Source organism: Anguilla rostrata, chromosome 10, assembly GCF_018555375.3.
Source record: "Anguilla rostrata isolate EN2019 chromosome 10, ASM1855537v3, whole genome shotgun sequence".
Taxonomy (NCBI): Eukaryota; Metazoa; Chordata; class Actinopteri; order Anguilliformes; family Anguillidae; genus Anguilla; species Anguilla rostrata.
The window spans coordinates 13,807,866-13,835,691 of NC_057942.1; the positions used below are offsets into that span (position 1 = coordinate 13,807,866).

At 43.1% G+C, this 27,826-nt stretch overlaps 1 protein-coding gene across 1 annotated transcript; it reads right to left on the minus strand.

Moving 5' to 3' along the window:
- Window positions 1-750: 750 nt before the first annotated feature.
- LOC135265073 (olfactomedin-like protein 2A) lies at window positions 751-26,704 on the minus strand. Its single transcript, XM_064354302.1, has 8 exons — window positions 26,373-26,704; window positions 12,993-13,256; window positions 9,574-9,681; window positions 8,481-8,657; window positions 7,880-8,135; window positions 4,692-4,958; window positions 4,220-4,405; window positions 751-2,705 (listed from the first exon to the last, which is right to left on the minus strand). The coding sequence occupies exons 1-8, from the start codon at window positions 26,442-26,444 to the stop codon at window positions 2,101-2,103; spliced, it is 1,935 nt and encodes a 644-aa protein (XP_064210372.1). The 5' UTR covers window positions 26,445-26,704; the 3' UTR covers window positions 751-2,100.
- Between the last annotated feature and the right edge of the window lie 1,122 nt (window positions 26,705-27,826).

Sequence of the window (27,826 nt, forward strand, 5' to 3'; positions counted from 1 at the left end):
GCAGTGACTTCACTGCAGTGAAGTTTTTCATAGAATAAAGAATTTAGGGCCTGATTTACTATGGCCTTCAGCATGTGGAAAACGTTTTAGCACGCACAAAACTAATAACACAACCAGTGATTAGTGCAAAACAATCACTGATTATGTTATTGGTTTTGCTTGTGCTAATAGGTTTTGTACATGCTAAAGGTCTTAGTAAACCAGGCCTTTAGTGCAGATGCTAAGCAGCTTGATGAGGATCGACAGTCCTATTAGTTGTAGTTGCCGTAATTGCTAACACTTCCTGGAAGTGTTTCATCCACACCAAGAGTGGAGGCCCAACGGTAAACATGGACTGTTTTGTATCCGCACCTCTATTGATCTTGGTCTGAAGCCAGAGGCTTGTTTGGGGAAAATGTTCTCTATATGAAACTAAACAATTAGGTCAGTGGACAGTGAATCCCAGTGCAGAATCCCTCTCTTATGGCTCTCAACGGTCTAGTTGTAGCTCTCCTACAAAAACAGCACACCACTGCAAGCTTTCGCTGTAACATAGTCCTTCATTCTTTTCCCATACAGCAACCCGCAGTAGTTATGTAATTTCCAAACTGACTGGCTTTTTTCCCAAAAATGAAATGACTTCAAATGTTCAAATTAACATTTGCATAGAATGATAATTATGAAGTCAACCACGCATCATCGTTTTAGAATGACTGATACCTCTATGGAAGTCAAGTTTCACAGGACTCAACAAACTGACAAACTGAAGGGGACTTCATATTTTTGTTTATTGGAACCATTACACAGAAACTGAAGAAAAGGTCAAATTACAACATAATGTGTGGGTTTAGTGTAAAATGTGTCTCTGGGCTTGAGAAGAATGTTCCCATAAAAGCAGTATGTGTATCAAACATCATCAACTAAATTATGCACAGCATCTTTTGTAAAATATCCAGTTTTTACAGCAAATGTTTCATATTAAACATGTCTGGTCAAACTTTGAGACGTAACACAAAGATATTATCTGTCCTCTCCTGAATAAATATTGAATAATTGAAATGTGAAGTAGCAAATATTAATTATGATACCTACAGTACATTTAGCACAAAACAGTATTTTTATTTAACAAATGCATACTGATGTTTTTATTTACAAAGGAAAACTATTTTACAAAATGACAAAAAACTAAACGTGAATAGTTTATAATTGCTGTACTTATAAAATGAAATGTCATTTTAAATCTATTACACTATGGAACAGTCCAAGGTTTTAAAATGTGGGCTTCTTTATAAATATGGGCTGGCTTCATTCCCCTTAACCTATAGTGCTGCTAGCTATTAATCTCCTACATATATATGTGTGTGTGTGTGTGTGTGCGTGTGTGTGCATATTATATGTTAGACCTCTGAACAATTATTGGTTATATTCAATTGTTTAAGCAGAATATAGTAATTGGGCTTCAAACTCATACAACCATCAATTTACTGTACCACATGACAACTTCGCAAGAGAATATCCATCCAGTCCCTTTGTTAGAAGACAGGGGTAAATTCAGTCAAACTAAATAGATGTCTAGCCAAAGCACTATTGAACATATTTGACCAATTTGACAGCAGAACTGCTGTCTTGTCAAGCACAACATTCCTTTCATTGTTTCATGTTGTAAAACCTTTGGCTGCAGCTGAGTGCTGCAGTTTGAATTGTTCCCTTATCCCTGGATTCAACTTTGACTCACAAACATATGCAGGCTTCTTTATCCATAGAAACACACATATTTGCAATGATTTTGTTGACGACAGAACTGTTTAATTCTGAGTCAAAGTCACCATCAAAACTTTGATTGAATCCAGGGGTTAAATATAAAAATACAAAAACAGTTGTGAAAAAAAAACGAAAAGATTGTGTTTATATCGTTTCGAAGAAGCATCACTTCTTCTTTTACAAACACTTGTTTAGGAAACAAACACTGGCAATAACGTGGTCAACTGAAACAGAAGAAAGTCACAAAAACAAGCAAACGCATAGTATCAACAAGCTTTAAAAATGACAAAATATAAAAATAAAAAAGTGCTTGGTGATAGGATGGAGTTAATTGAGGTGCACAGATTACCCCCACATTGTTCACTGCTCCACAAAGTTGATGTTGTACGTAAGCTGGTGCCCATTGTCCCAGGCGTAGAGCACCTTCTCTTTGGGGTTGTAGTCAATTTGCGTGGTGAAGGCGTACTGGTTGATGAAGGGCAGGTGCGGTGTGGCCTCCGTGTTGGTGTGAGTGTCGTAGGCGTACGACACCTCGCCCTCCTTCTGGTTGTAGACGTCGATGGCGTACAGCACGCCGCAGACGATGAAGCAGTTGCCGTATGAGTTGCGCTTCAGTCCTGTCTTCCAGGTGGTCTCTTTCTTCACCGACAGGTCGCCGGGGTCCAGTTTGCTGATGACGATCACCTCCTGCTGGGAGTAGTCGTAGTCCGCCGCCGGGTAGATGACCCAGAGGCCGGTCTCGTCCACGGCGAAGTCGATGTCCGAGTGGCCCCTCCACTTCCAGGGGGTGGTGTCCTCGTAGACCACATCGTGCAGGAGGGTCCAGGCCGCCACGTAGCGCATCTTCAGGTCATACTTGATGATGTTCTTGGTGAAGGCCCGGTTGTAGTAGAAGGCACCGTTGTATACCACGTGACCCGTGCCAATCCAGTTGTACGGAAGCTTGTACAGGTTGCTCCATCGCCCTGCAGAGAGACCAGAGTAGTCCTGTTATCTAGTTATCTTACTGGCGCTGTCAGCTGGGCAATCCTCACTCAACAGAGATTCTCATTTCACCATCAATGATTTTGGATTCAATCGACATTTGTACTCACTTTTGATTCATGATTAACTGTAAATGTTTTTTAAAATGCAATTTAGTCAGTTAATTTTAGTGACTCGCCAAACGGATTTTATGATGACAAAACCAAGATTTGCATTTAATTGTGGGTCAAAGGACATGTATTAACTGAATCCAGGCAAACATCTATGTCACTATGGACTGCATATCCTAGCTTCATATGACCAATTATGACCTCACCTTTTCATGATACATTTGACTTAGCCAAATATTATAGACATCAGTGAAAGATAAATGATCTCACAAATATTTTTATTAGCCGAGATGAACATGTCCTTGGGACATATGCAGTATAGTACACACAGACTTTTCTCATTCTAAAGATTGTTCCGACCTGCTTATTTTTAACCACCCCTGCTGTATAAACATGTCTTGCACTAACACATGTCTCTGAGTACCTGCCCATGTCTTGTCCTTATGTTTGCACTTCAGGAAGAGTGATTGTAATGAATGAAGTTCTGTACCACTCAATACCACAAAAAGCCCCTATCCATTTTCAACCACATCTACAACTGTCTATCATACAGAGGCAGGTTTACAGCCTCACCAATTCAAATGTGCAACAGGTTTATTCACAGTGTTACATAAACCATTCCCCGCTTGCGTGTTCATTAGCTGAGACAGTTACAAATTGGATCTGTGTAAAAGGAAAATTCTCTGTGTTATGTCAAAGCAAAATAGTCATGCAGGTATACCACTCGGGTAGTCCAACACCTGTCAGTCAGAGTGAACCAGCCTGGTTTCTGCTTTGTATCTGAAAAAGCATGCAACCCTCTAAGCTCCAAATGGGCCTGAAGGGAATGGGTGTGAGTGGGGCTCTTCCATTCAAGGCCAAATGTCAGCTGCACAAGAGATCCCAGCAGCTGGAGCTTGAACGTCTTTGCCCTTAAATTGTCACTGTGTACAACAGGGAAATTCCAATGCACTGTGCAACAGCTGTAACTATAATTCAAGAACTGAAATTTCAAACAAAACCAAATTTGTTTTTCAGGGAGGGGAAATGCCTCATTGATTTTAAACGATATGAAACCCTCCCTATTCTCCGGAAGGAGATTGGTGACAATTCATGCAAACTGTTACAAATGCTTTCTGTACAAATACAGTATTCAGTACAGTATTCAGTAAACAATATTGCTTGGTAAAGATAATATAGAAGAGCTCCTTTTACAATGAAAAAAATTCCGGTATCCTATGAAAGGCACTTACACCAGACACTTTAACAATGATAGGCTTACTTTGTCATGTCCGTGAATGCAACCAACAGTTCTAAGGGTAATGGATGCTGTGGTAATGGATGAGTAAGGCAGTAAAGAAAAAGTCACCAGCAATGGAAAGATGCAATGAAAACCTGTATTTTACCTTGCTTGAAATTCTCCAGGTTCCGAAACTCCACCAAGTTGTTGCCGTAGTAATAGTTGGTAACATAGATTTTGGAATCCCTGGCGACAGGGTCCTTCATCCAGGCTCCCTCATTGCGTCCATAGCTGTGCTGTTTCTCTGGATGTTCCACTGAAGCTATGGTCCCTTCACAGTCCACATCTTTCACTGCCACCAGTTAAAGGAAACATCTCAGCCAAAATATTAAGCAACAGACAAAATAATTTGGGAAAAGATATTTTGTTAATTTACACAGTTGCTGTTGTGTAGGGCTTTTTAAAATGGGAAGGTGTCCTAAATTATAATTCAGGAAATTAGTCTAGAACTCAACCAGCCTGAAGTGAACTATGCCCCATTCTAGGAATGACTTCTAGTATTGGAGGTGGATTATGCTTTCACACTTTACAGGAACTTAACAGAGAATGACAGTGTGGACACACAGAAGACAGCATACCTGATTTGTTGGGAATGGACCGGCTGCTGTTGTCAGAATTGTCCAGCACCAGCACAATGGTTGGTGCTGGCGCCTCTCGACTGGCTGCAGTCGTAGTGGTGGTGGTGGCTGTGGTTGTGGTGGATGCAGTAGTAGTTGTGGTCCTGGGTGTGGTTGTTGTTGGCGGCGTTGTGGGGACCTCTGTGGCGTCCAAGATGACTTCGGAGCTGGCGTCCTCTGCGGCGTCCTCTTTGGCTTCCTGAGCCGCCTGAGCTTTGCCTGCGTTCTCTGCGAGACACGACAGGAAGAGTTAGTTTCCGTGTGACCACTTCCTGTGTCTGTCGGGAAGGAGAGCCACAGAGTCCTGCTGAATACAGATCAGACAGCACCAAGAGGCTTTAAAGGAAACCTCTGCCACCAGGTTTTTCTAAATGCAGGAAACCAAAAGATTTGGCCCTCATCTCCCATCATCCACACTGTTTACGTCCAGCATTCCTCCTCTTTCCCTGCACGAACCCCCACCCCCCTCCTTCCGCAGAAAATCCTGAATGTGTGGCTGCAGTGAGGGACATTGCACCATGTCAAATGCTGAAGGGGATTTCTGTATGCAATCACGATGGCCTCGGAAATCACACACACACGCTGAAACATATACACACATGCACCTACACAAACACCATAAACACACTTACACCGACATGCAGGCGTATGCACACAAAGGCCAGAATAAACAGGTGATCGTGGTAGGAGTAGAAGTTCCTACTATTTACTATTTATAATCCATGTGGATTTATCACTGAAATACGGAATTAAAATACAAGTTTCTTCCTCTGTCCTTGTAGGAATAGGGCCTCCCTTGTTTCCCCTCTCATCAACTTGTTTGCAACAATGGCTCTCACAGAGTGAAAGGGAAAAGAGTTAATGTGCCAAGCAAGGGAGGCAGGTGCCTTCTGTCATGTCCTTGAACTTGACATGAAACAGACGTAGAGCTGCAAAACCCCCAGAGCTTATTCACTGTGGATACCGAGTCGCTCCAACATTATTACTTTTAATCACAATGGCAGAAGGGCAAAGTCCCACAGGAAGTCTGTCTGACGTGGATGTCAGACCTTGCCTTCCCCTGGGCGTGGAGCCCCTTGTTTATCTTTGACGTGCGATGGACAGGCAGGCCGCGTCCCCCGGCTGAATGCGGACGGGATGCCCTTTCCGCGGGATTATGGAAATTAGGCTAATTCAATTCACGTTTCTGACAGGGACGGCTGGACTCGCCCTGTTCCCTCCCCTCTCGTCCACTCCCGGGGTCAGGCCCTTTTTATGGTCCAGTGGGATTAAGCGGAGGTGGTGCCAAAAAGGCACATGGGGTCGGGACAGGTGTCCCGCACACACTGTTGTCTGCTCTGTGCTTGTCTGACTTTGTGATCCATATCAAATCTTTTCAAGCGGTCTGAAAGGACCACCCCATAAAAAAACAAGGAGAAAAGGGGCTTCTCACCTACAAATAGGTCGTGTTTTTGCTTTGCTACTTTGGCTGAGAGTCATCTGGACTAGAGGGCAGCATGGAATGCTTCAGCTCTTTGTTCACTGTTCATGTCTAATCACAATACATCCCATCGCCAGAGCATAGTAAGGGCATGGCATTCTCATGAACACATATCAATAAATATATGTACTTGCAATATCACCCAAAACATTTAAATTTAAATTATTTAACTAATTTAAATAAATATTTATGACTACAAAATATCCCCAATGGTGACAAAAAACAGGATTCACACAAGAAATCGAATTATTTTCCAAAGACTCAGTAATCCTTCTCATGTGCACTTTCCTCATGCACAAGGAGAATTTTAATTCAATGACTGTTATCATTGCTCAAATTTTTTAAAAGAAAATAATAACACTATAAAAATTGTCATATTAATTTTGATTATTCGTTTTCATTCAGGTTTACAAGGAAATTATCATAGACTACAGTTTGCAAGGACTGAAGGAAAAAGACATACCACAACAGAAAGGCAAATTTTTTGCCATGAATTTGTTGGCTCCTAAAGTGTAAAAATAATATTTTACCCACACAAGACTAAGAGTGTTGAAATATGCATCATGTAATACTGCTATGTAATGTAATCCCATCAGACTGAGCTTGATTTTCTCAGTTCTCTGTTGTTTTACTCTGACTGCTAAATGACAGTAGATTGGAACTGAATCCAGAATCCTGTCTTAGCCAGCCCACTTTTTTCTTTCATCAGTTCAGTGATATGTTCTTGTCGACATGGGCACTGGTGACAGCCTGTAAAGAATGCTGGTTACAGATTATCAGTTTCATCAGTTGGCTTGATGGCATTGTGTTGGTGTGGGGGAGGAGGGTACATCTGAAACCTTGCGCCCATTCCTCCCTTTTCTCTGGAATCTCCTTATCTCAGGCGGACATTTTTTAAAATCCAAGGATAGTGTCTGCTTTTCGTCTCACTATTATTACCTTCTAGTGCAAGGTATCAGTCACTTAGACAGACTTAATAAAACAACAGGCACATATGACGTCATGGCATTATTTTCCATAGAGAAAACACACGCATGACAAAACTGAATGTTACAATTTCCCAAGGGAGGTTCTTCTGCTGAAGAGGGAGTTGGGGGTGGGACTTGATTCAGCTTGAGAAGTATGAATTTCTTAATGTTGTTTTAACGGTCTCAGTGGACATCTAGCATTACTTCAATAAACCGGCTTGCTTGTTCTGCGCTGACCTTTAATCCTGATGACTGCTCTTGTATCAACACATCACCATGTTTTAAACTGTAATGGTCTCATTAGCTTCTACTCAGTCTATGGCGGTGTATCTATCTGATATGAGTATCGGAGGTCCAATGCAGAGATAGCATTTTGATCAATGCATGAGGCCAGCGGCAGACCAAGAGTTTATTTAGAAGTAGATTAGTAGGAAAAAATAAGAAAAAATTATGGAATCAACTGAGGGCTTACAACAGATGAGTCCATGAAAACAGACATTTTACCATGGGATTTTCTCAATGGAATTTGAGAGACAGGAAGGCTGTGTGACTTTTAAAGACAGGGCTGAATTGGTGAGGCTTAAAGAATACAGTTGACATTTTAAATGAATCCATTATTTTATTAATTTTTAAATTTATTTTTTATTTTTTATTTTATTTTAATTAATTAACACCAACGTCTCCTCGGGACCACCCCTCACCTTTACTGCCTCCTCCGTGCTCAGCGTCGTCCAGCTTGGCCGCCTTGTAGTAGGTGATTCCCCGGATGACCCCAGGCTGGTGTCCGGCTGGTTTGGCCTTGGCTGTGGGGTCGGGCTTGGCCGGCTTCGCTTGCTTCAGCGGCTCTTTCTTGGGCTTCACTACCTTCTCCTTGGGGGGCTTTGGGGGCGGTTTGGACGCAGGCGCCTTTTTGGCGGGGTACTTGCTGGCATCTTTGGTTTTTTCTCCAGCAGTTTGCTACCAATGGAGATATTTAATAAAGTGTGTAAGCTGTGTGTGTCCAAATCCGAAATGGCCGCTGGCATAAGCACTCAGGCATTTAGAGCCATAGTCATCCCTGGGCCACACAATGCAAGTTTAAATGGTTAGTGTATGATTTCAGCTGGATCACATTGGGGCCGCAACAACATTTTTGTTTAGGGCTACCAAAACCCTAGGGTCAGCTCTGGTGCAAATATGTGTGTTTGTGCGTGAGTGTGCACGTGCACTTATGATATGTCCCTATCTTACTGTGTGATTCAGCCACTGGATTTGCTCTACAGTAAGTTAAAACAGTACAGATGCACAGTTCAGGCAATGTACCTGGGCTTTGTTCTCGGGTGCGTCCTTCTGTAGTAGCTGCAGGCTCAGGCTGGAGATCTCCTTCTTTATGCCCACCATGATGTCAGAATAGTTCTCGTAGCGCTTTAACTGGTTGGACAGGGTGATCACACTGTCCCTCACAAAGTCGTTCTCTCGCGTCAGATTGGTCTTGATGGTCTGGAGGAAGGAGAATGGGGACATGGGGCCTTCTGATTGGTGGCAGGAATCTAGAGTGGCTTCATTCATTTTTTAACATATTTTTCTTTCTGATATAGTTTAAGGAATAGTGCTATATCATATACAGAAAAAGTGATTGGAAATAACCTGCAGTGAAATACACAGGTTTGTTTGAAAAACCTTGCTGGAACCATTGCAAAGAAAATTTTACATCTGTGTGCGTTTGATTTACACACCTAATTTGTCATGCACTGCTCAGACTTCCTGTTAAAACTTAATTCTTGACTTTACAGATGAAGAGTTGAAATCCCTTCATACCACCAGACGGCGGTGGGGGGTATCTTTGTGTGTTTCTGACTGAGACAGAGGAATATTTGTGGTTTTTGCCTCTGGTTGGTTTCAATTAGCATCAGAAAGAGAGGCAGATGGGAAAGAACTAAGGCAAAGTGCGGGTGACCACTCAATTTAAAAGGAACCACTTGAATCCCACCAGACGACCCAGAACTCTCATCTCCAGGAAGTCTGTCAGCATTAGAATAGGCAGCATTGGCAGTATGGAATTAATTCTTCTCAAATAAGGAAGTGCCACACTAAGAAAAATAAGATCCAATAAATAAAAAAAAAACGTTCTCAAAAAACCCAAAGGCTCTTTCTTCCCCCAGCTGTTTCGCTTTGTGCTGTTCAAGCCCAGAGAGCAAAAGCTGGAATCCAGACGTCTAGAGGAGTGGAATTCTAGGTTGGGAGATGTTTTGACATCAACAGATTAGGCTCACCCCATTATAGCTCAGGTTTTTCCTTGATATAGCTAGGCTATGTCCAGTTTGGCTAGAAAACTTTCACTTCTCACTAGACGGCGTTTCACCAAGGTTCCACCGACCTTTCACCACAAAAATGTTCACTGGGAGCCTTTCCTTACCTCCTCCAAGTTGTTCATCTGAGAGACGACCTTGTTGATGTAGGAGTGGACCTTCATAAGGTCCATGCTGTACAGCGTCCCCTCCAGGAGATCCACCATAGACTGCAGCTGTCAAGAAAACCAGAGTACAAACACAGAAAGTCAAACGCACCCCCAAAGCCACAGAAAGCAAAACCGTGTTCAGTGCGTGCGATTCGCTTAGCCCTTCACTGGGCGGTGTTCGCTTTTTCATTTAATCTAATTTCTCACCAGGCCCCGACCCTAATCTCTTTCTGTGACTTTTAAAAGTTCAGCACATGCCCTTCCCCCATGGAATCAGGCCAAATCCCAAAGTCACCACGACCACTTAAGTCTGGAAAATCCTGCAGCCTGCTCGTGTCCTCAGACAAAATCTGGATGTAGTTGTGTGTGGCGACAGTGCTGGTTGTGGGTTACATAATATGAAGAGCGAGACACGAGGCAACTGGGACTGAGCGTAAAGCAGGTCTTTGATGATGAGAAAGACTGATTGACCCTGGCGTCGCTAATGGCTCTGCTTTGCCCTCCAAAGGAAGACACGCTGGATACAGGTGTGACATGGCGTGGAACGCGAACACTCCCCGGCTGGATACGCGAACACATTGCTTTCATCAGCCTTATAAATGGTGAAAGACTCAAATTATATTTACGGTTTTAAAAAGAATGAAAGAAAGAAAGATGAGAGCATAATTGCACCTTTGTAAGTTGAGCTCAAGCAGCAATGGGCCCTCCTGCTTCTTGTGCTTGGTCCTTCTTAGATGCCGTGTCAGTACGTTTATGTGCGTGTTTGTTTATGTGGGAAGGCAGAAGTATGCCATCCCAGTCTAGCAGAGTTCATTCTGGCCATCAATATAAATATTGTTAAAATGTGGACACTGTGAGGGTTGCATGTCCTTCTAAGGCATTCTTCCTCAGTGGAGTGATGCACCCTGGGGAACTTCAGCCTGACTGTGGCAAAGCTGAACGCGGCCTGCAGCCTCGCAGTGCACCGCATCATCATGCAGTGGCTGGATGACAAGATGCGACAGCTAGCTACATGCCCTTTGGAGGATACCTGCGCTGGTGTGGACTCCCCTGAACTGGCTAATGGCGTTGCAATGAATGGATGGGTCTGTAGATATCTCAGAGCATTCCAAATGCAAAGAAAAACAAAAACATTACTGTACTGACTATAAGCATATGGTCATTTATTGTTTATAAGTTTGCCTGTTTTGCTTGTGTGTTCTATGTCATGCTCAAATGCATTCAATAGCTAACAACTGATAATCCCTGATTTACCATATACATGTTGCATTGCCTCCTTTCTACCTGGTAGGCAATGTTAACAGCCATCTGTTGAGAAGTCTATACTTTTCCACCACTGTCCCTGCATCATCATGACTGATGATTTTGTACAGTCAGTGTTAAATAACTTCATCTTTCATTTAAAAGTTTTGGGAGGAAAATTATAGCTTCAGGTATGGCCTACAATTATTTTACAGTAGTTATGTTTCAATAATGCATCCTCCTCCGTATATATGATACCTCCTGAATTTAACCGATCCTATGTTATTTCTGGGCTTAGGGAGAGAGGTTATTGACCGACGAAAGAAAGTTATTTGGCTTAGATTCTTTAAAAGCTTTGATTTTCCCGCCGCTGCCTAACTAAAAGAAAATTACCCCCGCGTTGACGGGTGATTCCCTGCTGGGAGGAAACAAAGCCCTCTGATGCTCTGAAAGAGCTCCGGTCTTCTTCCAAGTGTACGCTTTGCATTTTAGCAGGTGGTTTAAAATTTGGACACGGTCCCAAACCGAGTCTGATTACATCAGGTGCTCCTGGCCAGCCTTCCTGCATCTGGTCCACTTTCCCTCCTTTTCTTCACTCAGGGTATTGCGTGTCTTGCCTCCTACTGAGAGTCATATGCACTTTAAAAAAATAAAAGAAAAAAGGACCATATTTCAAAGAGCTGAATGAGGAGCTAAGCTGAGACCTGCACGCTGCTTTTCATCTCTCGCTGAACTGTTTCTCAACCTCTGCTGCTTTCTAAACCGTACATGATCGCATTATCATGGTCATCACAAAGAAAGAAATACCAAAATGTGAAGGTAATACATGACCATTGGCCCTTCTGATATCAGTATTATGATCAATTATTATTTATTTTGTTCACAGATACCTTTATGCAAGGTTACATGCATGGCTCTTCCACAGGATCCATTTCAATAGATGAATAGTTACCGTTGCACATCAAGCGAAGTAGCCTACTCAAATGGCATTGCCCCTCATGCGACTCAACACTTGAACCTTTTGTGCTAAAAGCAAATCTGAATCTTACCACTACCGAGTATGAAATACAGCCCAGAGTGTTTAGCTTGGCATGAATGTTTTCCCTCGTAAGTGGTTCAGTAAAGCAAAGTCTAGCATTGATGTTTATGGCTTGATCCCACTGTTGGAAAAACAGCAAGACCCCACTGCGCGAATGTGAGCATGCCACATTAGTCAAAGGGCCTTCCTCATTCCTCCGGTCCCAGTTGTGTACGTAAACCTCCATTCCTTTTGGAAACAGCAAGGCAGCACTTAGTCACAGCCTGTTTGTTTAAGAAATTAAAGCCAGACTTTGCAGTCGACACCTGCAGAGACAACAAACCTGAGCGGATTCATCCAATTACCCACCCCCCTCCACACACACACACACACTCTGCCTCTCTGTTACACACACCCAGCCCCCACACACCATCTCTTACATCAATGCTTGTGAATGAAACAAACGGAAGCTGATTGGTAGTAAATTTTCTGTCCCCAGTGTGGAATAGGCACCTGCAGCTCTTAGTTCATCACTATATTACCAGCACATTAACAGAAGGAACGAAGCAGATGAAGCCCGTCCACTCATCCCATTTGCTTACCTGGAAGCGAATGGAGCACTCTATTCACTTCCAGGTTTATCAGGGGAGAGCTAGCACTGATTGGAGGATCACCCATCCTTGGCCAACGAGTGCAGGCTATGCCGTATAGCCCTCTTACTAAAATCACAGTTCTTCAGGTCCAAAAACTCCTGATTTTCCACCCTCCCTTTACCTTGGAGTCAGGTGTGAATACAGTCTGGCCAATCAGTAGCACTAATTGTTCAGTTAATTACCTGGGGGAAAAGAAAACCAAGGCCGGATTTTGATTCAAGGTCCAGATTTGAGTATCCATGCCCTATAGTTTCAAGTTAGGGCTATGTCCTGTTATTGCATATGTAGTCATAGTCAGATAACGACATTACACGGCCTACACTCATGGTGAGTGCCTTAAACATCTGGTTTGCTCAAGAACACTCAACACCACAAAGATTTGACCAGCAAGAAAAACAAGACCTTCCAGACCTTTTTAAATGTAAATGAGAGAGAAAACAAGGGTGGATGGTAGCCCAGTTTACCTTCAGCAGCTCCGGGGCCTGCTTCTTCAGCTTCTCCATCTTCCACTCGTTCTCGCAGGGGTTGAGGGAGGAGGGGGGCGCGGTGCAGGAGCACTTGCAGTCGGAGCCGGAGCTGACCGTCTCCACGGTGTAGAAGTCCTCCACGCGGACGCTGCCGCTGCGCAGACGGGCGCAGGCGTCGCGGCTCAGCGGCCGCATGATGCACTTGCAGCGGCAGTCCGACCCCTCCGACGTCATTCGCACCGGCTCCGTCTCACCAAAGATCTGGAGGGGTCCATGCAAGGGACAACAGGAAGAGTCCTCAGTAACCACAAAGCATGTCTTCCTTCAAGAGACAACCATTACTGACTGTTACATTTTTCACACTTGGTTTTGAGAGCATGGTTTCAGTGGCTGGAAAAATATCTCCAGGAGCAGAAAAAATGAAGTACTACAGCCCTTGTTTACATTATTATGCCCAAAAAATTAGGCTAATGCTGCATAAAATTAAGCCCACATTCTTTTTTGTCCAGAGTCCACCACTTACCTTCGAAGTGGCTGCAATTCATTTAGTACTGTAATATGGCATTTCCTCAATAATGAGGACCATTCTCTTGCACCATCACGTCATGTGAATGCTGTGATTAGGATTCTCTCTGCAGTGTCTCACAGCCATCAGTCAGGAGCTGAACCCCTAATAAATCCATTTCTGTATATGTATATGGAAACATGCTGACTCTGGCATTTTGTCCCTCATAGTGGTAGGCAAAAAATCCATAAATCATCCTGTCATTCTTATGCACTTTTCCCATTTGCCAGTTGAGTCATTCGTTTTTCATTTTCTTCAGAGCGGTTTCTTATAAACCAAAAGCAGAACACTGAAAATGATAGGGAACATGAAACACAAGTCTTCCACCCTTTGAATATATATAGTACATTTCAAATTCCAGGTGTAACACATTAAAGTCATTGACACAAGTGAAATCATCACCAACAGAGCTAACAGTTGATTCTCATGGCCTCATGCATCCCATTACAAGAGTGAACTGGGTAGTCAGATTACTAGCTTCTAATAGTGATGTACAAATCTGATGATGGTATGAAAGCCAAGTTCCACAAATGAAAGTTTCTGCTGTTTTTTCATATGATTTGCATAATAACTTAACAGAAAGCAATATGCTCTACATACACTAAATGGCCAAAAGTATGTGGACACCAGGCATCCAACATCTCATCAAAAATTATGGGCATTAATATAGAGTTGGTCCACCATTTTCTGCTATGGCAACCTCCACTCTTCTAGGAAAGCTTTATAGTAGATGTTGGAGCATTGCTGCAGGGATTCACTTCCATTCAGCCAAAAGAGCACTTGAGTACTGATTGGGTGATTAGACCTGGCTCACAGTTGCCTTTCCAATTGAGCCCAAAGGTGTTGGATGGGGTTGAAGTCAGGGCTCTGTGCAGGGCAGTCAAGTTCTTCCACACCGTTCTTCACAAAACCATTTCAATATGGACTTCATTGTGTGCCCGGGGGCATTGTCATGCTGAAATAGGAAAGGGCGTTCCCCAAACTGCTGGAAAAGCATAGAATCGTCTAGAATGTGATTGTATGCTGTAGCATTAAGATTTGCCTTCACTGGGACTAAAGGAACTAAACCATGAAAATCAGCCCCAGACCAAGGGATGTCCAGATACTTTTGTATATAGAGTGTATATAGAGGAAATAGGTAACATAACTTTAAAATCCTTTTTAGTCACGCAAGTTGACCTGTTTTAATAGAACAAAACACAAATACTGTACATAACTCATGGAAATAAGTGAAAACGCAATATTTTTAACAGACGTTTGCCCCTGCCCTTGCCATTAAGACTACAGGGCCTCCGTCACACAGAAGCTGAACATCTTCTCCCCTACTCACAAAATGCTGCTCTCCTATCGGTCTGATAGGCCAGCTTCTCTGAACCCTCTGGTAGAGGTACTTACACTGTTATCTTTTCTCAAATGAGATTTAGTGATCTCTATAAATTCCGGATCAGCCCGCATGTGGTACCACTTAGAGGACCATAAGATCCCTGCATTACAGAAATTCCTCATTACAGAATCCTGTCTGTCCTTTCCGCCTTAGACGTGGCTGCTTCTGAACCATGCGTCAGCCATGTTGAAGGCTGGATGTTCTTCCATATCTGCCCTACAGGTGATTCAGACGATAGGGGTTGCCAGACTGGGGAGCTATTTGCCAAATTTTGGGGTGAATTTTTGTGAAAATTTCTTAGAGGAAGCTTTACAATTTAGAAGCTTTTTAAATGTTATGCTAGTCAATGGTTGAGGGAGGATTTCAAAATTGTATAGGATTTGATTGAAGAGAGGTGATTTTGAATAAGCACAATATATTACCACAGCATTGGGGGAAACAAAAAGGACTGAGGGCAAATGTGCTTTGCTTCTGTTGCATCATAATCTTGGGTAAAATCTGGCTGTGCCGGGGAGAGCAGAGATACAAATAAGCACAAGCTTCTTACCCAGCATGCCTTACTGCTTTTCCCTTTGATTTACTGAATGACCATTGTAGGGCTCATGTTTTAACCAGCGTAACCCTCCCGCTATTCTCCTCTGCCGTGGTCTGTAATTAAGTGATGTGGCTTTTGGTAGCTGACTCAAAGCTGGTACCTGAGCCTGTGGTTTTGGGCTGAAAACCTGCAGTTTATAAGGGGAAAGCTCTACTTGCTATAACAGACCACACAACGGCAAGTGCTGCTGCCTCAGAAGAATCCACTGCTATTCTTACGTGACAGTCAGAATGTATCTGTTTAATTTCTTGTTTTTCTTTTTTTGCACACGGTTTATACTTTTCGTTTGGATCAAATCCACATACTTACTACACTTACTACATGCTTTCTTGTACTCTGTCGACTTATATAAAACTGATTGGGAAAACTTTACGAAGAAGTAAAAAATGAGGATTTTTGTGGGTACCTAGGACAACCAGGATACACTGTGTTACAGGAATTAACATAAAACGAAACAAAACAAAACAAAACAAAAACACTATAACAGAATTTTAAAATAACAATGTAGTAATAGAAAATGGATTTTTCAAAACCCGTAGGTGTGTAAATAACGTAGTCCAAGACTTGCATCCTTTGTGTTTCAGTAAATACACTGACTGTTGTCTTCTGCTGAAGGGAGTCCATTGTATGAGTAGGACACATTTTAGAATCAGTATCTCTGTAACCATGAAAGAGTGTGTGTGTGTGTGAGTGCGTGTGTGTGTTTGTGTGTGTGTGTGTGTGTGTGTGTGGGTGTGTATGTGTTTGTGTGTGTGTGTGTGTCTGTGTGTCTGTGTGTGTGCGTGTGTGTGGACACATTTATTATGACCACAGTCCATACTAAAACATCCTGTTTTCACGGGGGTCTGTGATTATTCAATTCATTAGACAAGATAACCTCTTCCTGGGATTACCAGAACCACTACGCACCAGTACCCACAATTACTATTGGAGCACTTAGTAAAATTACGCAAAGCGCAGAGATGGGGCTTCAAAAGGTGACCCACATGTCACGAGAGGTTACGCTATCTCTCAGATCAGCCGTGCTGAAGGCTCAACTTCTGTCTCAATTACTGCCATTCTATTTTGGGGCCCAAACACCCCTGATTGCTGTGCAGGGGTGGACACGAGTGAGCAGAGACCAAGCCAGCAGTGAGGTCGACACTTTTTTTGTTAGAAAACCAGAAGGGGGCTATGAAATGACTGACTTGAAACCATTTTTTCATAGCAGCTATGGGATGTTCAAGACACTGCATATGTTCTGCAATGAGGAGAGCAAAGGCACAACCATTGCAGAATAACTGAGCGAGCGAGCAAGAGAGAAATGTGCAGAATAGTGTTGTAAAGTACAGCATTAAGAAGTAAGAGTATTCCAGTAAAAAATATACTATTATCTATTTTCTGCTAGGCATACATGCTTTTACTCAAAGATGAAATGCACACATGTGTGCAGAAAACTGTACAGGTCCAAAGACTGTGCCTTGCAGGACTGTTTTAACAAAACATCATGCGGTTGTGCTATGTTCTCTGAGCAAATATCAAAGTTGATTGCGTCCACTTTCAAAGCAAAGTGGTTCATCAAGGTAAACAGAAACGGGGTCGTAAGTGGGATCTCATTAGCAGAGGAATGCGGCCGCAGTGAGAGCATGGGATGTTAACCTCCATTACGTGAGATTTACGCCCGGGGCCCTCTTCAGCGATTGGTCAGGGACCCTAGGGTAGCCTTCAGGGCAAGAAGGCTGTTTTCTGCTGATGTCAACCAAAAATGGCCGCAGGTTAACAAATATTCTGTCCATATGAGAATATCGGATTAACAGATCAAACCAGGCTTGGAAGGGTTCCAGTCCAGACCCCCTGAAGCCCCTATTGTCCTTCAGCCCTGGAGAAAACGGCACAAGACTGGGTTTGGCAGCTCCCTAGCAACACAGCAATAAGAGGCTTGTAACTTAGAGTGAAGTATGAAGTGCTGAAAAAGTACAGAAATTCCGGCTTGTCGGGACTGGGGGGGGCAATGGTAAACATCTCAAAATTGAAACTAAGCCAAAGCTCAAGTTTGCTCTTCCTTCTTGAGTTTGCCTGTGTGTTTTTCTATTTGACAAAGAAAAAGGTTTGACGACAAAAGATATTTATTGCATTAGAATTTACCGGTCCTTCCCACACACTTCACTTGCAGTGTGAACATCAGGGGAGGACACTTTCCAGTACATTTATATCATCTGGTCAGTCATTCGCATTTAAAAAACCATATTCTTTGGATTCTTTTGTAAAAAAAAAAAAACATTTTTGGAAACAAAGTCATTGGGCGAACCTCAAGACCAAATGTGCCCTTTTGACAAGTAATATCCAGAACAAAATCCAGAACAGAACTGAGCATCTACAGGTCTGTTGGAGGACTCATATAACATTGGAAAACATATTATAGATGTATTACCATTTCTGTCTTTGATGTCTTTTAGGAACCATTGACTGATGCAGCTGGATACCCTTTTATGATGCTCACTGTAAATTATCTCCATCACTTCTCCACTTTCCATGCTGGCTGCATGGACAGGATCATGGATGTATTTAGTCCATGAGCCACAGGGATATCGCCTCCATTGAGCACCGTCTCTCCATTGTACTGTTGCTGCCAATCAAATGTAGTAGATGATAATGAACACGGACAGCCCTTAGGTGCCCGAATTCTAGCCTCATAACAGGACCATGTTATGAGGACTTGGCCACAATCAGTAAACCAGACACCTCCCAGGCGGCTACAACCCTGGCCTCTCCCTCAGCCCGAGAGCCAGCTTGAGTTCAAAAGAGTTTGACCTGGATGAATGGCGGTGTCATCTGTCACGCCCCCGAGCTCCGAGCCAACGCAAGTAAGAAACGTAGATTGCAGGTTACGCGAAAATGCCGCTTTGGGGATGTGTTTTAATCAACAGCCACCATGTGGCACAGTCATTCATGCCCGAGCCGAATCTGCGGGAAAGCCCTTAAATCTCTGCGCTGCTCCGCATTACCACTTTGCCGTCTCCCGTTGCCTGTATAATTTTCTTCCAGACCTCGTGGAACCCAGCACAGCCTTCGCGCTTTAAGGCGGCTCTTCCCCGTCACTCGATGATGGCGCTCAGCACAGATGCTACACTGTCTGTGCCCTAAGCCACATAAACTGCCATATCTGTTATTGGTCTCAGACTTCTGTACTGCGTCAGGTGGTGCCTAATCTATTGTTAGATACCGTACTGCCCGGCAGCTGACAAAACACCCGCCGGGGTCCTGCAGCATGTTGTTAGAAACAGGAGATAATTACAGTTCTCAGATGTTCTCAGCTTGTATTTTGGTGGGGAGGTTTATTTGTCTTCCTATGACCTTTACCCCTCTTAATAAAGGTTTGGATTAGTGACGCGGCACCCCGGACCAGCACAAGAGGTGGGGCCGGCTGTTCTTGAGAAGCACGCCGACTGCTACTCCTGCTGCCTCCCCACACTGCCTCGAGATTCACGATTTTGGCACGAGTCTCAGAGGTTCACACGCTAGCGGACGAGTTTCCTCTAGGGGTCAGAGGTCAGGAGCAGAGGAAAGAAGCAGCCGAGTCTGTGTATTCGCAAGCAGAGTGTCCATAAACACGAACGAGGTGGTGAGTCACAAGAGCGATTTTAATATGAGACAATTCACCAAAGCGAGTGAACTGTGGAATGTTGCTGAGTGGCCACCACGCTGCTACCTCACACATAGGGGCAAAATAACACAGGTAATTAATTTACTGTCTATTTTGAGTTCTGATTCATTTCCCAAACCTCATTAGGTAGTAGCATATGCTAAAAATCTGCTTATGTGAACCCATGGCCTTTTGTAAATGGGGTCAGATTGATACTCCAGCTTTCAGATAAGAGATAAGCAATGGGGATTACCGTGTCTTTGTCAAAATCTGTTGGGACAAGGAAATAACATTAAGCCTAAAAGGTACTGCATAATGCCTGAAAGCAAAGAGGTCAGCTTAGAAAATGCTTGTTGACTTTGAGGGCACACATTTTAAAGGTTGTGGGTCAGGTTTACTCTTGTTTTTTGCTGAACTTTTGTTTTCCATTGTGACCATGTGATTGGGGAGTGGGGGAGGAGGGGGATGTGGTTTAAAAGATGGAATTTAACTCGATGTGGGTCACCCGCTCTCTAACATCAAAGAGAAGCCACCCAAACACAATTCGTCCAGAGACATTGACCAGACACCACTGTGGAAATCAAATCAAAATAAAAGCCAGATAACGACACTGTAATCCTAGACCTCCTCAGGATCTGAGTTTTGTGTTCAAAACACCCATCTGCTCTGAGCTAATGAGATGGGCCAGAATGGATGGTGGGGTCCCTGCATTCCGGCAGCTCAAGCCATATAGCATGCTCCCCTGAGACACTTTCACACTGCTCTCCAATACACAATTTGTCCAATACACAATTTGTACACACACACACACACACACACACACGCATACATACACATACACACACGCCCACGCACACACACGCACACACACACACACACACATTCATATGTGTCCCAGTTATACAATGGTCTCCGCTCAGCAGTCAGTGTATTGACCCAAACAGAGATGATTCAAGAAAGTCTTGAATAACATTATTTACACACCTTTGGTTTTTTTAAATAATATTTTTACAACTACATTTTCAAGGTAGTCTTAATTTAATTGAATAACTGTATTACCCTTGCGGCTTACAAAAATGAATAGTGTTTTTCTCACCTGGTCTGCTACAGGTCATGGCTATACACATAGAGAGTATAGTACTTGCACACACATACGTGCATGATATACAGACACACACACACGTGGAACCAAACTATTTATGGTACTTATTCTGAAACACTGACCTCAGAGTACACTACAATGACCTTGCCACTTAGGAAAATGAATTGCCATTGCCATTCCTCACTTTGCATGTGCTTTTGTTTTTGCAGCCAGATGTGTAAAACGCCTGTGTAATGCCTACTCTCATGGGGAAATTGCGTACTCTCTAATATTTCTCAACATTCGTTTCCAATTTGAGGGACGACGTGAGCATGCTCTGTCTCAGCACACACAAATGATAAAGCACTGGAATGCAATCATAACAAATTCACGTGTGACGATGTCTAGCGGCTGTCATTCTAAATTCAATAGATAATTCATGATGTTGTTTTCAGCATTTTCAGGATAAGCCATAAAACTTTTCAACCAAACCGTATTGGCTGGGGAGTTCTAGAATTGTCAGGAAAAATGAAAAACAGTCTGTAATAAATGAAGTATCCTGAGGCAGTGTAGTCTTAGAGAAAAGTACAAAGAATGTGCCACTGAAACATACTCCAAAATTTGACATCACGATAGGTCAATGACCAGTTGGTTGGGGAAAAAAAGTTTCTGTACAGGAAGTGCACATATGTTATGGTCAGACAGGAAGTGCTGACGGTGGAGGATGTCCACCAGGACAGCATTATGACTGCACAGCACGGCATTATGACTGCAGACAAGCACAGGTTTCTGCTCATAACTATTATTTGAGACAAGATTCTTTGTTCACAAGCATTTTGCCTATTCTGTGGGATGGTGTAGAATGATTTCTCACAGAAAGACACATTAAAAGAAAACCTGGAAGAATGAGGTACTGTTCTAAGGCATGTTGGCTAAGGTTGTCCTTATACGTTATTCAAGCAGTGTGATTTACAGGGGAGAACTGTATCATAAATGTGGTTGCCATTCCTGATGTCGAAGCTAGGGGGCAGGGTTTCTCAGTTCCGCTTAATGCATCTCCAGATTTCAAAACCTCATCCATAGAATGGCCTGGGTTCCTCGTCCTGCTCCTCTGCACTCTACCTGACCTTCCCATTGTAATCTTCAACGTGTCTGCAACCAAAAGACAGAGCAGCCACACCCTGCTGTTCCCATGCCACCGCACCCCGCCCCACTGCCTCTCTCATTTGCCCAGCCAACGCCCGTCGACTCACACCAGTCTTGGGGGGGGGGGGGTATCACTGGCAAGGCAACACCCTCTCTGCACTGGACACCCCACAAGGAGACGACACTGCACGAAATAAAGAAAAGCTTGGGGGAGACATCTGATCCCCTTCAGCTTTCTAAAATTATTATAATAATCAATAATAATTATTATTATTTTAATTTGTTATTGAACCTTCCATTGCACCTGTGCTTGTGAGGAATTTGAAATATCAAAGCCACCATTGTAATGAATAATAACAGCAGTGAGGATCCTCATCTCTATAATTTCCCACAACAGGCCACAGACTGTTTCCAAATCAGAGAGGATGGAATATTACAGAGCGTAGTTTAGCTGTACGGTGACCCTGCAAGCACAATAACCTCCCGTGTCTCCCTACTGCAGACACCCACTACACAGAGATGAGAGGACAGGGAGGCCGGCTGGCTGGCTGGCTGGCTGGTTGTCATTAGGATGGGTCATGTGATCCCGGTTTTTATTTGCAGGGGGGGAAGTTGTCATCCTGGAACGAGAGGTCTGGGCCCGGGGAGGAGGGATTAGCGAGCCCTTTCAGAGAGGCGGGGGCACTCTGATCTGTGAGAGGGGGAGTGAGGTTACTCTTCCAAAAATCCTGCAGCTGTGCAAACAAGGCAAATATTGTTGTCTTCAACCCACTCGACGGCATCTCACTCCAAATTTGGAAATCGCTCGGTGTGCATGGGTGCCAAAATATAAAAGTGGCCAAGGAATAATTAACCGGTCTGACCTTCCGAAGACAAAAGGAGTATTTAATCTGAATGTTCCCAAGTTGGTGACAAGCTGACTAAATGCAGTGAATTTTTTAAAAGTGTGAAAGCGTGCGGGATATTGAGTGACATCTTGTCTGGCAGATGTATGCATGTGTGCAAAAGAGGACATGAGGAAGGGGGGGGGGCACTGTCATTTCCTGTCTGCGTAACTTCAGACAGCCGAGGTGAGCGGCGCAGTTTATTTTTCCAGCGTCTCCAGGGAGCGGGCAGGACGCCTCCGACCTGGCGGCCTCATGGGAAAGGGGAGCCGCGGAAGGCGGCCGTCGCAGAGACAGGGAGAGAGCGCTCTCCGCAAGAAAGAGAAAACGAACAAAAAAGCAATAAAAACCAGAGAGTCGCACGCGGCGTCGAGAGCGCGTCGAGAGCGCGTCGAGAGTGCGTCGAGGGCCGACGGGGGTGTGCTGCCACATTCCCCGGGGTGTCTTTGTGAACTGAAATGCACCAGTGACTCTTTTGCCAAAGCTGACTGGACCCAGCGGTGCTTCCCTTTACAACACGAGCACCTTTTCCTGTTGCCCACCACCACAGAAGACCACAACTGCTGAGCTGCTGCCCTTTCCTTTCCTACACGTGCATGTTATTGGTCACACACCACCGCACTTCCTGTATACAGTGGAGGCAGAAAATGGGGGTTTACAAAAAACCAGGCCTACCTATTGAAACAAGGTTTTGGTCTCTGAACAGTGTTGTTGTAACCTTTGAGCGAGGTACTTGACCTAAACTGCTCCAGTAAAACATAAATTTAGAGATCCGTATAAAGTCCAGGTAGAATTACATAACATGTTTAATGTGTTAAACGGGACATTTACTCCTAGGTCACTCTCTTCTTGCCTCCCCCCCGAAAAAGCCAACTGCCATTTCCTCACTGGGGGAGGAGGAAACAGGCAATGTGTGGGCCTGCCGAACAAGGAGAAGTATAGTGTGGGGGGGTAAATCACCCATTGGCACTGGAGTTGCCATGAAGACACGTGTTTACATGAATATATGCAATGAATCTAGGACTATTTTGTGGCTGATCTCTGCTCCATTACAGTATAGAGCACTTGGGTCAAGTAAGTCAATTCTCGGCTGCAAACCCCTCACCCCACCCCCAACTCACCTGCCCCCCTCACCACATTTAAATAACATCAAGGTAATGTTTTTTCTATCCTTGTGTAAATTAAAGATTTGGCTCAGTCAAGGATATGCTGTTCACTGAAAAGGGCCAGTTACCAGTAAAATGAATGCCTAGAGGGATGTACTGAGGCGTCTAGGGTCCTTTAAAATGGTTCTAATCCAACATTAAGTGGGCCTGCCCTGACAAATACATTTTTTCCAGGGATTTCACAGCAAGATTCCTGCTTCACATAAAAAACTTGACATGGCATTTGCTAAAATCCATCCACTACTTTTTACAGCCTGTGATCTGTTGAGAAGTTGATGCGCTCAGAAAGGAATGTATGATCAGTGATCACTCCCGAGCGTACCATACTGTCCCTATTATTAGAGCTAGTGTACGCCCTCCTGCGCCTAGCTAGATGCGACCCTTTAACCCCTTTCATGGTTAGCACAAAACAGATTGTGCTACAGTACAGAAATCATGCTTCACATCCAGAGGGGGATGTGCTTTTTGCAAAGCTTTTTGCACAAAATTACAACATTTATTATCATCACGTTTACAGATAAATCCAGAATAAACTTCAACATAAACGTTCATTTAACACTATATTTCCCACCTCAACGTGATAGCTATAGATTATACAATACATTATCCATGTTTTCAAAGTATTATATTACATCATGCACTTCATACCAGCGCATGCTCATATTTATATAACCGGAGACTTCAGTTGAAAGGGAAACGACTTCGTGTTTAGGCCAGTCTTTCTCGTCACTGAGTCATTTGGGTTATGGTTTATGGCCCCACTGCTGCCACAAAGGCCTTTGTTTTGCAGTCAGTCGAGTCAATGTCCTAATTGTCACATGCAGATTTCCTTTTGGCCCCAATGAGGTCTGGCTGTCATCCTGTGGCAATAATTAACACAAACTCAGAGGACAGGAATGAGCTCCATCAACACGTTCTCTTGGCCCAGCAAACAAATGGTATCCTTTCTACGTTACCAGAGACGATGCAACAGGTTCAGGACGTAAAACTGTCACTTTTGTATACAAAACAGTGAAAGTTAAACAGACTATTATTTCAACTGTCAAAATATATTACAATAAAATGTTGAGCCTATCATTAACCATGAAAAAACAATTTAATGTGCATTGTCATAGACCAGCTCTCAGGTTCATGGACTTAAAAGTTAAAAACAATCATAAGATCAATCAAGCACAAGGAGCAAAGTGCATCACCAGAAATCAAAATGCAGATGTATCACTCGAAGCACCTAGGAATATTCGCCTGCATTAGGCTACCAGCAGCCTGTAGACTGGGATGTTAGTTTTAAGCAGCACAGCGCAGTGTCTCAATAATTCATGACATCTTTTTGATCTTCTCCGTTTTCTTTCCAGTGAAACGAACAATTTCTCAGGCACACTTCTATTCTCTTCTTCACCCATCGATCTTCACTTAAACAACAGTCGTGAAAACACTGCACACTTGTTGCCTAATGTGTGATGTCATCTTGGTGCATTACTGAAATGAACCAATAAGGAAAAGTGCTCCTTAATGTGAACCCACCCACAGAACGACCAAAGCCACGCTCTCAGCGCTGCACAGAAGCGAGCGTCTTCAAAATGAATGTAGGCTACTCGCCGGGTAGCTCATACACGAATCTAATGTCCATATCAGCAGTTTCCACCGCGCTCTGAAATTTGCACACCACGAAGATACAAATGTGTGACAGCATGCAGTATAGAAAGAAATAGAAAGAGAGAAAGCCAGGATTTCTAAATATAGCAGTGAGCAAAACTGTTTCCAACTTGGAATTAGTATCTTATCATTGTGTAGAGATAGCCCTGCAAATACTAAGTGGCTGAATTAACATAAACTTGGCGTAATTGGTGTCCATGTCTGGAAACAGTTCGGGATGTGTGTAGAGGAAATAAATGTCCATTAAAATGCTACAGCAAAAGTGTTCTCAGTTCGTTTACTTACCCATATTTCCCCTTTCGTCATTTACGTTTAATTAACCAGATATCCCTTTTCAGTATTTCTCAACACTTTGAACATTTTCCTCTTGCTTGTGGACAGCTTGCCACCTGCTTTGTGGTTGTGTGTGCTGATGATGAATGACCTTTTGACACATCAAGTCTGGTGAAATCAGCCATGGACATTCACCAGAAAGTGTAGTGCTGCAACGTTTAGGATTGCAGGATTTTTACGCATTACATGACCTCAGAGGGAAAGAATCACCAACTCTTATCCACCCCAATATACTATGACAAGATATGAATGATTTTTCAAACACGCTACTCTTGAACAAGAAAGTGTATCCTTAGAAAACTGCGAATAACGGTGAACTGAAAACATGCCATCGGGACATAAGAAAAAACGATGCTATAGCTCATGAATGGACACATCGTCTAGCCAACACGTGTAGTTTGAAACACACGTCTGGCTCTATTATGATTGGAAACTGATAAATTCATTTGTTTCCCCATTAAGTGGCAATTCGAACATTCACACACCAAGACGATGTTCTGAAACCACACAGCGTTCAAAAGAGATTTCAACACATCTTAATCCATTCACCACTGATTACTATGCATATTCTGAAGAATATTCGGTATGATCTGCCAATCTACACACACTTGTCTACATAAATTAGATCTGTGTGCCAGAGTTAATCGAAACGTATACCCACACCTCTAACATACAAGGCTAACAGCATTGACAGTTCACCGTATGTTTCAGCACTATTAAGTACAGTACAAAGAAATCGGGTAATACTATACAACTGTAACTTGAGATAGCGGGTAAGTTAAAAATCCGTATTCAATTGCATAGGCGGTGAAGTTAGCGTTGTGGTGTACAGTCATATCTGATTATAATTAATCAGATATGACTGTACACCAACTACAATGCAAAGGTGATTAGAGGCAGATCGGGCGACTTCAGCATTGTGAGAATACAGGTTATTCTTGAACCCACCTTGTTTTGAGAAGTGGCATCTTTGAACAGCACGAGGACAATGCAAGCTATGATGTTTGTAAACCTCCACATCTCTCCGGCGCATCCAGTCACTCACGCAAGCAGGGTGGACAGCTCTTCGCGCTCTCACAAGGTAAAACTTAATTACAAAGAACAAACGTTTCCTGATTGGTGAATTCACATGGGTAAAAGAGAGAAGCAGACAGCTGTGTTCAACGTTGCCATAGAGCCTTTGGCTGATGGTGTCTTGCGTGCCGCCCACAATTACACCGGACACCCCACAACCCTGCCCGGACCGTGTCTGTAAGTACTGCAACACTCTCAGACCCTCTTCTTTCTTAAAACACAAGCGGAGGAGGAGCAACTGGCATCGCCTGGACACCAAAGCAAAAATGCCAAGTTTACGCACTCCTATGTGATATAAGCTACTTTCCCATTGACTCTTTATACTAATTACACACAACAAACGTTTTCCGTGTACATGGAGCTCACATATAATCAATTTTACGCTGTCATATAGTATCCTACATTTAATCAAGTGGTGACTTACTCTGCTAGATCTGAATTAACCTCGAGGATTCAATGGGGTTTAAAGCAAACACGCACGCACGCACGCACGCACACACACACACACTACTGTTAAATCTAAGATCATTTATGCGACAGAACGAAACGAGAGTATAAAACGGTATAAAAATGTTTAAGATATTCAATCAAAATTGCTCTAGCGTACATACACAAATATAAACACATTTATAATTTACTCATTACTCATTTATAAATTACACATTTTAAAAAGAATATATATATTTAACGGAAAGACCGAGCGGCACAAACAACAGCACTATACACTTTATATCATAATAGTTCAGATTAGTCCCTTTGCAAAACGGCCCATCACCTCAAATGATATTAGGGCAGTGGCATCTTCTGGTACAAGTTGGTATAGCAACTTTTCTTTGACTTGACAACTTAAAGTTCATACTGATAAATCCCTGTCGTCTTGATCTGGACAAGTTATTTCCGAAGCCGTCTTCATTTATAAGCAACACTGAAAAAATGGCTCAGCATTATTCAGAGAGGCTCAATATTATAATACTGAAAATATATTGAAATTAGGCTGAAAAGAGGGTGGTCGGACGTGGGTGTGAAACACTCATTCCCTTTCCACCCAAGCATTCATTTTATTTTACTATTTAATGGTGTAGGCTACTCATATTTTGTCAACATTCGCTGCTATTTCGTTATACGTTGTAGTCGCGATTAAAGCAAATGTGTACATTATTGAAGCATGCATTATTATTTTGAACCTCAACTATTGGCAGTTGATATCTATTGGCATTGTTTGTATTTGTGTAAGTGCTGGGGGAAAAGGAGACGATGACAGAGAAACTACCAAAAGGGAGACACCAAAGCGGTGATGTTCTTAATTTCGCATTAATTGATCCTGGTTG

Excerpts from the sequence above, each read along its gene's own strand:
- LOC135265073 (XM_064354302.1), bottom strand. The coding sequence starts at position 26,444 with ATGTGGAGGTTTACAAACATCATAGCTTGCATTGTCCTCGTGCTGTTC. Across the intron at positions 8,136-8,480 it reads CACCCGAGAACAAAGCCCAG|CAAACTGCTGGAGAAAAAAC; the intron begins GTACATTGCCTG and ends CTCCATTGGTAG. Across the intron at positions 4,959-7,879 it reads GCACGGAGGAGGCAGTAAAG|AGAACGCAGGCAAAGCTCAG; the intron begins GTGAGGGGTGGT and ends CGTGTCTCGCAG.